This window comes from Myotis brandtii, unplaced genomic scaffold, assembly GCF_000412655.1.
Source record: "Myotis brandtii unplaced genomic scaffold, ASM41265v1 scaffold8, whole genome shotgun sequence".
Taxonomy (NCBI): Eukaryota; Metazoa; Chordata; class Mammalia; order Chiroptera; family Vespertilionidae; genus Myotis; species Myotis brandtii.
In genome coordinates, this window is record NW_005371219.1 from 13,749,251 (window position 1) to 13,763,410 (window position 14,160).

The following is a 14,160-nucleotide window of genomic DNA, read 5'->3' on the forward strand; positions in this document are numbered from 1 at the left end:
TACAAATGAAAGTCATGTATGTTTTTGCATTTAGTTGATTTTCTGAAGTTCAGGGCTTTAGTAAAAATTGAGTTTGCTGAAGCCTAGGTGAAATAGAGCACATTTTGAAGAAATTTGTGATAGAATTTAGCACGGAATTACATTTTATATTTTAAGGATGTAGAGGCAATTAGGTTCATTGGAAAATAGTAGGGAAAAGCAGTCTCCAGTCCACCTGGATCACCTTGACTGGGATCTAACCCTCTGGGCTTCACTGTCTTCAATTCTAAGATGTTAGGGCCACTGGGGGGTGGCCTGATAAAATACTTTTCAAAAACTGTAGAGTGTTTTTTCTCTTCAGGAGTTCCATTATAAAAATGCCTCCGAATACTTAGCAAAAACAGTACTAAAATACTGAGCTTATTCAGTTCCGTGACTAAATTATTTCTTTATATAAATGATGTAGAAATTAAGATTTTAAAAAAGTATCTTTTAGATTCTTCCCAAATGTCTCTGACAAGTCAAAAATCATTGTTTTAAATGCCAGTCATTAAATGTAAGCCTAGATGTTTTGCCTGTTGGTGAAACATCTGATTCATACTCAGGGACTAATCTATTGACTGATATGTTTTAGAAATTGATTATTTTGAAATGTAATGTTTCAGAAGAATATTTTCATGACAGATGAAATCTTAGGGTTGGACTTAGGTAAATGCTCTGTTATATATACTTTTTAATGCTATGTTTAAGTTGAGTAACTTAGCTTTAGTGAAACTAATATTTGACTAGTAGTCAACTACTCTTTCTGAAATCCTAGATTCTTTCCGTTCTTGTAGTCTGAGGCCAGAATATGAAAATACTGCTGATACTAGAAATGTAATTAAAACTGGAAGCATTGAAAAGATTAGTCTCATGGTAAATATGTCTTTGTGATTTCTCTTATATCACTCTTTTAGCACATCTATTTTTGGTGTAATTGCATTAAAAAGATAGAGCAAGAGAATAAAGAACAATCACTTATATTTCAATTGAGTGTGATATAATAATCTGAGGTATTTGTTTAAGAACATGCACATCGACTAGTTAGAGTAATAGGTATTTTAAGCTGGTGGGGATATCAGGGAACATGTTGTCCAGTCCCTTCATTTTGTATGTGAAGAAACAGGGCTCATAAAGGTTAAGTGAATCCCATGGTTGAGTTGTGGTGAAGTTAGGCCTGGACCCACGTTTTAACATAGAAACATGATGTAAATCCTAGATTCTTTACTTTCCTTATAGTCAGAGGTCAGGTCCTGTCAAGTCTACTTTTCAGCTACTCTTAAATTCAGTTTCTCTACATACTTACCATTGTCCTGGTTTAAGCTTTTACCATCTGATGTTTGAACTACTGCATTAGCCTATTTCCTCAGCCTTATTTTTTTATTCTGCTTCTGCACTGTGACTAGACTGATCTTTGTAAAAAGCACGCAAAGCTCATGTTTATTCATTCCCAGCTTACTCTTTAGACCAAATTCCTTAGAATGGACATTAGAAAAGCTCCTGTATGAGTTGAAACAATGTACCTTTTCATCTCTTTGTCATTCTATCATATGCAAGCTTTACTCCTAACATATGCAGTGTGTACTATTTTAATTTCATGAACAGTGCTTAGGTTGTTTTTTCCTCCTTGTCATGTATGTGTTATAGTAACTTTCCCCATTATGTTCTTCTGGGGAAATGCTTCTCATCTCAGAAGAAATAGTTTAGGCTTCATTTATGTCCTGTTATTCCTTTGTAGTCTTAGTATATAGTGCTCCATTAGATTATCATCCATTCTATACTTTTTCAGAGCACTTTCTCATTATTTGATAATTGTTTACACCAGTCCTTTCCTTGATGGAAATAATATTCTGGGCTCTTAATCTTAGTTTATCCAAATACTCATTGTAGACATAGCTGTCTCCTCAATGGATTTTGAAGGAGAAACAGTCATATTAGCCTATCTTCTGTGCGCAATGAAACTTTGTCAATACATTTTATGTGCTTCAAGTAAAAATGTTTTTGAAAATAAAGAGGTTAAGATTGAGAGTGGCAGTTAGTAAAATCCATCATGTACAAGGCATGCATCTCTGTTAGAGTTTTAAATTATTATAGAATGTTGATTTTCCACTATTTTATCATAGAAGTTTTAAGATTTTAACAGCATAGATAGAAACTAGAATGGGGGTCAAAAATGGTGGGAAGTCAGCAGAAGAACCTGCCAGTTCTTTAATCAGCTCTGTAACTGAATTTCCCTCTCAGGCTGGAACAGGGTGATCTAATGATTTTACTCTGGTCTGGATACAGAACATGACTCAGTCATAATTGAACTATTTTTTTTTTAAGTATTTACATTATTTTGCTATACACAGACCTTGTTTTGCCTTCTCTAGTTTATAACCCCTGTTTTATTTGGGCTTTGATGTTTTTATGCATTTTACCTTTAATAGCCTTGTCTTTAACAAAAGTACAAATCAAAAGGTTGGTTGGACATGACTGACTTATAAAGTGTGGTTTAGGGAATTTGGGAATCTATTATGTTTTTCAAGTTGTTAAGGAAATAAGATTTTACTATAAAAAATGAGGAATCCGAACCGAGTGTGGAAAGCATTTTATAAAGCGATGACTGCAGAAGGAGGTATATATAGAAATTAGTAGGATCTGACAATTCTGTATGGAAGTAAGGGTATGCATAGCCTATATAATAAAAGGCTAATATGCAAATCAACTGAACGGTGGTATGACCGGTTGCTATGATATGCACTGACCACCAGGGGGCAGACACTCAATGCAGAAGCTTCCCCCTGGTGGTCAGTGCACTCCCATGGGGAGCACCGCTCAGCCAGAAGCCAGGCTCACAGCTGACGAGTGCAGTGGCGGTGGCGGGAGCCTCTCCCACCTCCGCAGAAGCGCTAAGGTTGTCTGACTGCCAGCTTAGGCCCGCTCCCTCTGCGGAGTGGGCCTAAGCCATCAGTCAGACATCCCCCGAGGACTCCTGGACTGCAAGGGGGCGCAGGCCTGGCTGACGGACCCTCCCAAGTGCATGAATTTTGTGCGCTGGGCCTCTAGTAAATAATAAAGGCCTGTTGTGTATAGAGTGAAGCAGGAGGTTTTTCATAAATATTTGTAAAAAAACAACTATCTTGAAAATTGAAGATTCCAAAAAAGTTCAACGTTCCACTTGACATAAACTGGCAGACAAGATAATTTAGAACAGCTCTCTGCTGAGAATAATTAGAAAAACGGTAAAATAGAAAACAGTTTGACTGCATCATAGTACTTCCGATGCAATAAAAAATTATGGGGCCAAGATCTAACAGCATAAATAAACCTAGCAAATCTGATCCTGGCATTTGGGCCACTTTTATCTGAAATTGACTAGTCCAGAGGAGGAGGCCAGATGAAAAGGGAGGATGAGAAGATGAGCAGAGCTCTTGACAGATTCAGAGGACTAAGATGACAAAAATGACTAAAATAGACAAAGGAAGAAATAGAAAATCTGAATATTTGACTGTTAAAGAAATTGAATCTGTAATTAAAAACCTTCACACTAAGAAATCTATGCCTCAATAGCTTTATAGGGGAATTTCATATAATGTCATTTAAAATGATATGATGGTACTGTAGATTATAGGAGGTTACATGCATATAATAATCAAATGTAATGTACTATCCTTGATTGGGCACAAGACTGCTAACGGCTTGGCCTTTCTTTCATGTCTGTTGCCTTTGTTCACCATGTGTGCGCAACTCCTAGCCATCATATCTCTGCACTAGATGTTTCCTATTTAAATTTTTTGAAAGTAGATTATGTTGCTAGATTTTCTAACAATCGAATCACATTTGCATTCCTGTAATAAACTATAGTTACTTATACTGTATTTTTAGATATATGGATAGATACAGTAAGCTAATGTTTAGAATATTTGCAACTGTATTTTTGTACCATCTTTATTTCATTTTCAGCTTTAAGTTTTCATAAAATTATTTTCCTATAGCATAGGATAATTTCAAATTATGAGTTAATATATGTGGTACACATTTAGTTCTGTCATTTACTAGTGAGTAGCTAATATCACTAATCCAGTTTCCTCATATATAATACGGTGATAGTAATTCTTTGTATGGTTGGTGGGATGTGAAGCAATACTACAAAGTGCCTAGAGTACAGCCTGGTAAATGGCTGTCAGTGAATAATTTTATTATAGTCTAGATGTTCCAGTAGCTATTGATAGACAAATAGTTTATCTATGCGACTATGATAGATGTACTGGTATGTGCCCAGTGATGATGTGGTACAAAAAGGGGAGGAACTCTGCTTGGGTTAGTCAGGAAGGAATTCATAGAGAAGGAACTTGGGAGAGAATTAGATTGTGTTTGACTGTTTCAGGGACAGAGTTATTTTTAAATTTCTATATCACAAGAAAAATGACAAAACAAAAGAGCTGAATAACAGTGAAAATCATAGATGACTTTGCAAATATATTGGCTGTATAAACAGGCAGTTCAGATTATGTGGGGATATGATAAAACAGCTGTAAATTGAATGGATTGTAGCAATGGCAAGTGTTGGAAATAAGATCAACTCTTCACAGTTTGCTTTAGTTTATCAATATATTATTCTTCATTTACAAATTATTATGATTCCTTAGCGTACGAAAATTTACACTGCATTCCTCAGTAGAGGCATTTTTGCACCTCTACTTGTAGTTAAAGATTGTAATTAATTTTCTTTATAGTACTGTCAAGGCTATAACTATACGTTTTATAAATGGATGCTGCACTGACGTGTATACTTTATATCATCTTTTTATAAAATGCTTTTTCCTTGGATGTTAAAATTTTTTTTAAATGCCAGTTAAATCTCAGTGAGCTATGTGATTTGTTCAAAGATAGTTTATTTCCTTAGTAATGCCCACAATAACGGAAGCTTATATATGATATTAAAACTTTTTGTTAGCTCTTTGGTTGCTTGGAAAGTCAAGTTGTAATTTGATGCAGGATTTTATAGTACTAGAAATGGTAATATAGCGGCTGGATGCCGACTGAAAGTCTACACTGTAAAGATGAGTATCTACATTTTGTAATGAATATACGTACAATTAAACGACTAACTTGAAAAAAATGGATAATTGTCTTGGCCTCTCTTTAATCTCTTATACTACTACTAATCTCTTTCTCTACCAAATAGTTTCTCTGTTTGCTTCCCTTTCATTATTTGCTCACTCCGAAGGCAGTAGGTAATTTCTATTAAAGTTCAGGAATAATCTTAACATCTAAGTGGTTTCTTCAGATTACTGTATTGAACATTTCTTGAATACTTTGCCTACTTAATACAAGGTTTTCCTGGAGGATTTTTGATGTACAAGACTTATACTAAAAAATAAATGGAGCTCATTATTTTAAATTATATTACTTAGCAAATTTTAAATTTATACCACATAAATTGTTCAGTTTATTCCCCCAAAAGCCATATGGTAAATGCTTACCTCTATTAGTTTGTTTGATAGTTTGGTGATTTTTTGAAAAATGGTATAATGCAGAACAGTGAAGATTTAACTGGTTAAGGAATTCATTTGTTGAAAACTTCTAAATTGCATATTAGCAATTAAGGATGCAAACAGTTGATGGATATTTTTACTTGATTAAAATGTCCTACTCATTCCTTATAAGGAACTTCTCAACTATTAGAGTGAGCTATTTAAAAAGTTGCAAGTGGTTAGATATCACAAGTAGCTTCCTTAAGTAAGGTTTGAAGGTCATAAGTTTCATTCAAACTTTTGCCAGTTGATTATTTAGTTTATTTTCTTTACTGAGGTTTTATCTTGAGGATAGAAAACTACACTTAGAATTCCTATTCTTCTCAGGAAGACTAGCACAGTCAGTGGTGTGAAACAAACATTTCTTGAATTGGGAGTAAATGTTAACAAAGAGCTTCAGCTTAATAATCACTTAAAAGATTCACTTCCTACTAAATTCTACGTAAAATATAAAGGGAAACGAACAAAAAATAGGTTGCTTATAAACAAGATTCCCAGTTAACGTTTAGTTTTGGATGTAGTGTAAGAAAACAAGTACCTGACTACCTATTACCAATTTCCACTCCAGGCCTCCCCCGCTCCCTCGTGCTTTCAGTGTGGCTGCAGGCGTGTGCTGGATCAGCTGGCGCGCGGAGAAGCGCAGAAACACCTCGGTGCAGAAACACTGCGCCTTCCCTTCTCCTTCCCTTCTCATTGTTGAGGGCAGGAGCTTTGACAAGTCAGACACCTACTTGCATTTATTAAGATTTTTTTTTTCTGTTTTACAAGCACCTTTTATATTTCTCAGTCACCAAAGGATCCAAGTGCTGGCATCACAGGTGGGCTCTACTACCGTATTAGGGTGATCCTTTGTCACTGCCCTGGCTGGGCCACGTTCCCTGCTCCTATCCTGTGCTGCCTGCTCATCCGGGTCTGCTGGCAGCAGCCGGGGCGCGGCATCACGTCATCACATGTAGGCGGAGCGCTGGGACGCGTGTCCGCGTGTCGCTGCGGGTGGGGGCCCGCATGTGGCCGCGGAGGGCGGCACGGAGGGACCATCTCGCGTGCTTTAGCACTCCAGAGAAGTTGTGTTCAGATTGCAGTACTTTGGTTTCTTTGTTAGATGGTCAACGGTAGCAACAAATAATATTTGCTAGTGCTTCTCAAAAATTGGGATTTCCGGACTCCTGACGAGCGCGGTGCAGAGATTCACTTTTGAGAAGTTACTCTGTGGTGTGAACACGCAGGCGAGTTAGTAATTAGGCAAGAATATTAACATTTGTGAAGAAGCATTATCCAACTAAGATTACCATTTTAGCGGGATATAGAAAGAGATACAGTGGAGGAGTGTTTTCTTTTTCTTGATTTGGATTAATAATTACCATATTTTAAAATTCTAAGCCAGTGGGAATTTGTTAGAGATGCCATTCTCAGGCTCCGTCTCAGGCAGAGTGAATCTGAAGCGCTGAGACAGAAGAACCACAGTCTAGGTTTTAAATTTTAAACAAGAAGCCCGGGGATTCTGATGCACAATTTAAGGTGTTGTTTGTTTGTTTGTTTGTTCTTAATCCTCACTGAGGACATGCATGAATTTCAAGAGAGAGGAAGGGAGGGAGAAAGAGAAACATCAATGTGAGAGAAACATTGTCCCTTGTCTCCCTTATGTGCCACAACTGGGGAGAACCTGCTACCTTTTGGTGTATGGAAAGTGTTTCAACCAACCCAGCCACACTGGCCAGGGCTTGACGCACATTTTATTTGAGAACTAGCGGTCTAAGGAAATATTATTTCATTCTATTTATATAAGCAAATTAGCATATGATATAGCAAATAGATATTAATTTCAAACATTTCTTCATATTTTCTAAAAATTATGTCATTCTCAGAATTATTGTCCTCAAAAGTATTTTCAGATATAGAGTGCTGAGATGTGGCTCCAAACGGCTATGTAAATCTGACATTTTCCATCTTATAGTTAATAAAATTCATAGAAATCATTACTAAATTACTAAAAATAGTTTGTAATCAGACATTTCTGAGTTGAGGTATTTATTCCTCAATCTTCTTTGAATAACATTTTCTAAAACTTCAGTGGAGAACTACATTAATTTCATTTTAAAAGTTAACTTATCCAGTTAAGTTTCTGAGTAATAGTAAGTAGCTTGTGATCTAAGGAAAACACTTTCTTGTGATATTTCCTTACTAAGCAAGATTTTGTTAAAATCTATCTTTCCTGAATATTATTCTATCCTAGAAGTATTTTAAAATCATAATGATTTAGCCAATTGTGGATAGTTTTGACCAAAGGATTTTGATTCACATGAATCACATGAATTTATTTTTTTCTTAAAGGAGTTTCAGTATACTCTGAAGAAATCCAAACACTTAATTTGAAAAGGTATATGCATTCCTATGTTCATTGCAGCTTTATTTCAAGAGAAAAGATAATTGAAAAGTGCCTATCAATTTGATTTAAGAAATGGCATATTACTTGGCCATAATAAAGAATGAATCATACCATTACTCATCAAATCAGTTTTTAAAATTTGGTTTTAAATAAGTTTTGAAGAGAGGTAAAGTGTTCCTAGGTAGTTTCTCTATTTAGATATAGAATAATCACTGACAATGATTTGCTTACCTAATACAGTTCTTTGGAAATTTGGGAATGTACTTAAAGGAGCTTTTCTGCTCTTAAATTGGTTTATCTTTACCAGTATGTTTTTACTGCTGGATTTACCCAGAAGAATCTTACTAATAGTTTTTTTGTTTTTGTTTTTAATGGCACCTTGAACTATGATTCACTTGAGCTAATACCGTTTCTTTTATCTTTGAATAGTTGGAATGGAAAATGGAAAAGAAGCAATTGAAAATGCGGCTGCATTTCTCTTCAAGACATTTCACTTGAAGGACTCTGTTGGTCACAGTGAGACAAAGGCTATCAAACAGATGTTTGGTCCCTTTCCATCATCATCTGCCACTGCAGCTTGTAATGCTACCAGTCGAATTACGTCTCATTTTCATCAAGACAATCTTGCTGCTCTTTTCCAGATGACAAAAGAAGAATGTGGTGATAGAGTTTTATTTGGTAATAATTTAACATTTTCATTTGACATGCATGATTTGGACTACTTTGATGAGCTGCCAATAAATGGTGAACCCCAGAAAACTATAAGCCTAGATTACAAGAAGTTTCTGAATGAACATTTTCGGGAGCATTCCACCCCGGAGGTCAAACCTGTGGAGAAAACAAATGACACCTTTTTGTGGTGTGAAGTCGAGAAGTACTTAAATGCAACTTTAAATGAAATGGCTGAAGCAACAAGAATAGAAGATCTTTGCTGTACTTTATATGATATGCTTGCTTCTGTTAAAAGTGGTGATGAACTTCAGAATGAGGTATAGTTGAAGTTATTGAAGTTTTACACTAATGGGAACTATCTTACATGAAATAGCTTTTTTAAACATGGGTGGTAAACAAAAAAATAAGTACTTTTTAATATTGTGCTTGAGTAGGAATTATTTGATTAGGTTGACATCTGAGGGGAGACTATACTTTTTGGTACTTACTTGCATTATAAATGTTACCAGAATCTTTTGAAATTTTGATATAGAATAATTAATATGATTTAATATAGTATGATTTTCAGACTTTTTGTTCTCAAAGCTCCTTTATACTTTTACAAATTACTGAGGCTCTGATAGAGCTTTTCTTTATGTTGTTTGTATATTCTATTGATATTGTGTTATAAATTAAAAACAAATTTTATATAGTAAATGCTTTAATAATTGTTTACTAAATCATTTAAAATAATACTAAATCTAACTTTTACTCCATGGAAGATTATACTCACCTTATACGTATGGAAGGATGAAAAATAAAGAGGCAAATAATATTTTAGTTATATTATGAAAATAATTTTGACCTCATGGCTTCCTGAAAGGATCTTGGATATTTAGACTACACTTTGGAAACCACTGATTTAATGTGTATACTGCAGTTTGGTCAGAGGAGTATAGAGATGTTTTTGGTACTTAGAATAGAGTATTTAAAATATTGTGTAGAATGATTAACATTAATACTTTATGAAAAGGTTCCCCTGTTAAGTGTTATACATTGTTGTTGTTTTTTAATATGTTTTTTAAATTGATTTTTAGAGAAGAAGGGAGAGGGATAGAGAGATAGAAACATCGATGAGAGAGAGAAACATCATCGATCGGTTGCCTCCTGCATGCCCCCTACTGGGGATTGAGCCCAAAACCCAGGCATGTGCCCTGGGAATTGAACCAGCAATCTCTTGGTTCAAGGGTTGATGTGCAACCACTGAGCCACACCAGCTGGGCAAGTATTATACATTCTTACTAGTAGTCTTGGTAGTCTTAGTACTGCTGAACAATAGGAGGATACTAACATCAACCAGGTTCAATTAAAATAGTGTCCCCTCAGCTAAGAGGATGATATATGTGCTGCTTTTTCTATATTCATTTCACTAAATAATTAGAAGAGCCCTTTCCCTAACCCTAAGTCTGAATAGATAATCTGCCATTTGGTAAAATTATACTTTAAAACTTAGAGAATGTTTAGTATTGTAGAATTTTCCTTCCCATAGTATTTGTATGTCTAGTATAATATCCAAATGGTGATATCCATATAATAAGGTCTACTAATTTAAGTAAGAGTTTCTTTTTTTAAAAGACATCCTATGGCATATGATGGAAGTTATATGTTTTTGTTCTTAGTCTTTGTATTTGGATGCAATTGTTCAGTGCTAACACTCCATAGGTCTAACAGTACTGACATGAAGAATGCTTTTCACCATCTTGCCTTCAGATATCAAACTTTCACTTGCTTTGCCAATCTAAGAACAACTAACCTAATAATTTCATAGGAAAAAGTATTGTGACTACAGTTTGACACTTGAGCAATGCAGGGGTTTACAACCCTGCTGACTCCCCCATGCAGTCCAAAATCTGTTACAACTTTTGACGCCCCCCCCAAATTAACTACTAATATTCTACTGTTGATTGGAAGCCTTACCAAAAACATAAACAGTTGATTATCACATACTTATTTTGTAATGTCTAGTCTATACTGTATTCTCATAATAAACTAAACCAGAGAAAAAATGTTAAGAAAATCATAAGAAAGAAAAAATACGTTTACAGTATTTATCGAAAAAAGATTGCATAAGTGGACTCACACAGTTCTCAAACCCATGCTGTTCAAGGGTCCACTGTGTTTTCTCATGACACTTGGTGAGTTCTGTTCTTTGCTTTGTTACCTTACCCTTTGTTGATGTTAAGCTTACATTTAAGTAAGTTAAGTAGTTTTCACAGTCTACTACTTATATCTTGTTCTTGTTCTTTTTTTAAATTGGGGGAGCGGTTACCTTTATCTAGCATTTCTGTTTTTCTTCATTGTTTCTCATAGATAGCAGGGATGCTGAAGTCAAATCTGGGAGCAGTTCCTAAACCTTGGAATATGATGCATCAGAGTGTGACTATCTGAACTTATTTGAAGAGGCTAGGTCAGTGATGGCAAACCTTTTGAGCTCGGCTTGTCAGCATTTTGAAAAACCCTAACTTAACTCTGGTGCCGTGTCACATATAGAAATTTTTTGATATTTGCAACCATAGTAAAACAAAGACTTGCATTTTTGATATTTATTTTATATATTTAAATGCCATTTAACAAAGAAAGATCAACCAAAAAAATGAGTTCGCGTGTCACCTCTGACACGCGTGTCATAGGCTCGCCATCACTGGGCTAGGTTATTCATTACTACTTTTCCCCTTACCATAGGTAGCATTCAGTGTTTATGATATGCTCTTTCCTGTTGTAAGCTCATATTCTGTGTAGGAGAAGATGCAAGCAAAGTGAGAATGGAAAGAACATGTCCTGATTTTATTTCCTTCCTTCATACATTTGATAAAAGGACTCTCTTTGTTATTTCTCCCAGTTTTGTATGCCTAGATTTTTTTTTTAGAGATTTAACCTTAAAGATCCTACTATTATAGGTTTTGAAACATATTTGTTAATATGTTCATTCTTTTTGTGTTTTTGCTACATTTCTCTCATATTTCTCTAATTTTTTCAGTTTATGGCTACCATGTCAGCCATTGGGTTTTATTATAATACAATCATTGTTTCTCTCTTTTTTTTTTTTCTCAGTGTTGTGATGGAAAACAAAGTATTTTGTGCCATGTAATACCACCTATTTTTAACACAAGTTTGCTTATTTTTCTAATTTTAAAAAATATATCATTGTAAAATATTTAGAGTACACAGTTTAAAGGAAATAAGTCATCTTTTGGAGTATATATATTTTAAAATATTAATACTTTAAAAATGGGTTAAACAGTATATGTAATTTAGAATGTTTTTTTTTTTTTGGTCACTACTATACCTGTTTTTAAGACAATATTCTATTATATAACTAGAGGCCTGATGCACGAAATTCGTACAAGGGGCTCGGCCCTTGCAGCTGTAGCGGCTTGCCTCAGCCTTCGCAGCCCTTGCTTCGTCCGGAAGGACATCCGGAAGGTCGTTCAGCTGTCCGGTCTAATTAACATATTACACTTTTATTATTATAGATACATTTTAATGGCTGCAGAGTATTACATTTATCACCATAAATTATTTTATTAAATTAATACTCCACTATTGAAGGTTTATTATATCTAGCCTTTCTTGCAATAAAGACTCCTCTGCTAAATATTTGCTTGTACGTATTTCCCCTTGAATATATTTCTATCAGTGAGAAGTTTGCATCCAAAAGTACTAACAAAATACTTTCCTGAAAGAATCTGCCAGTGTATATTTCTACCTGTGATGTATGAGTATCTCTGTACTTAGATCTTTTCCAGTCCTATCATGCTTTAAAAGAGAAACGCTTGCCTATTTAGTAGAGAGAAAATGGTAACTCAGTTTTAATTACATTTTTATTACTACTGAGGTTGAAGTTTTTAAAAATATATTTTAGGACACTAACTGTTGTCTTGTGAGAATTGCCAGTTTTTTATTTTATGACATTGAAATTCATTTTTTATTTGTAAAAAATTTATGATGTTAAATTTTTTTGGCAGTTATATTAGCGTTTAAGTAGGCAAGTCTATCGTCTTTTCATTTAGTAATCTTCCTTTGGTGTTATGCTTAGAAAGGCAATCCCCAAAACATGATTGAACCTCCCATTAAAAAAAAACAAAAACAAAAACAAAAAACTTTCTATTTAATCTCAGTGGTTTTGGGGAGAGTGTTATTCAGATCATATGTATCTTTTCTCTAATTTGTGGATACATATCTGAGTATGCCTGTATTGCATATTCTATAGGGATATAGACATTTTCTCTCAAGGTTTTTGTTACTTCCATGTTGTCTATCATTTTTGGATATTCATTTGTACTTTATAAGGGATGAAATTTTTTATGAGGAAATGCAAGAATTATTTGCTCTACTTGTAGCTGAACATAACATCTAGGAAAGGTCAAGATAACTGAAGTTTTGCACTTGCTATTAACAGGTCTCTTAAGTTTTGTAATCAATGTTGGGAAAGCCTAGCCATATTTTTTATTTATCTTGGCTGTATGTTGCTTTCCCTCCATTTTATTGCTCTAATTATTAAAATGATGGGCTGAATATGACATGATAAAATAGATAAATGTAAGTTCATATACTTGTAACCAGAAGTACTGGGAATTCCAGAAAGACAGATCTGGTTTAGTAGCTGTATATGTAAAAAAAAATTCTGTGTAAGTCAGTCATGGGAACTACAAATTCAGGTAGTTAAAGCATGGACTTTGAAGTTAGATACATGTATCAATCTGAGCTCTGCTATTTATAAACCATTGGACCTTGGCCAAGTCACTTTTCTAAGCTGCAGTTTTCTAACTTGTTACATGAAAAAGTGATTGGCTAGCATGTAGGTTGGCTGTGAATATATGGCATGATATAATCTATATATATATATATTAAAGCCTAAGCAACCGTTATGACCAAACGACTGGTTGACCAGTCGCTATGATGTGCACTGACCACCAGGGGGCAGACGCTCAGTGCAGGAGCAGCTTCCTGGTGGTCAGTGCGCTCCCACAGCCAATCTCCTGTGGCCCCCTCCCCCCATGCCAGCCAGTCAACCTCCCATAGCCTCTTCCCCCCCTCCTCCCACCCAGCCAACCTCCCGTGGTCCCTCCCAATGAGGGAGCTGGCAGGCCAACCTCCCGTGGTCCCTTCCCCCAGCTGGCAGGACCCCCCAGGTCCTGATTGGGGGGCCAGCCGGCCAACCTCCCACGGCTCCTCCCCCCCTCCCCCCACCCCGGCCTGGCTGGCTGGCCTCCAGATAGGCCTCGATTGCTGGCCAGGCTGAGGAACCCCACCCATGCATGAATTCGCGCACTGGGCCTCTAGTCCTATCTAATAATAGACAAACATGGTAATTGACTGTACCTTCGCTACTCCTCCCATTGGCTAATCAGCATGATATGCAAATTAACCGCCAACAAAGATGACGGCTAATTTGCATATTTCAGGCAGGGCAGGACAGCGCGAGCCGCCAGCGCGCTGCCATCCAGGGCAGGCCGGCCCCAGAAGCCCCAGAAGCCGCCTGATATGGCAGTAACTCTATCAGTAAGCACTCTGAAAGTCAGTGGC

General features: G+C 35.8%; 1 protein-coding gene across 5 annotated transcripts in view; it reads left to right on the forward strand.

Moving 5' to 3' along the window:
• The window catches only part of ASCC3 (activating signal cointegrator 1 complex subunit 3), a 255,129-nt gene that overhangs the window by 14,347 nt on the left and 226,622 nt on the right, over nt 1-14,160 (forward strand). For all 5 annotated transcript variants that reach the window (XM_014531334.1, XM_005883805.2, XM_014531335.1 and 2 more), the window contains one exon: nt 8,353-8,912. In XM_014531334.1, the coding sequence (XP_014386820.1) occupies nt 8,353-8,912 (560 nt within the window). The remainder of the gene's footprint in view (nt 1-8,352; nt 8,913-14,160) is intronic.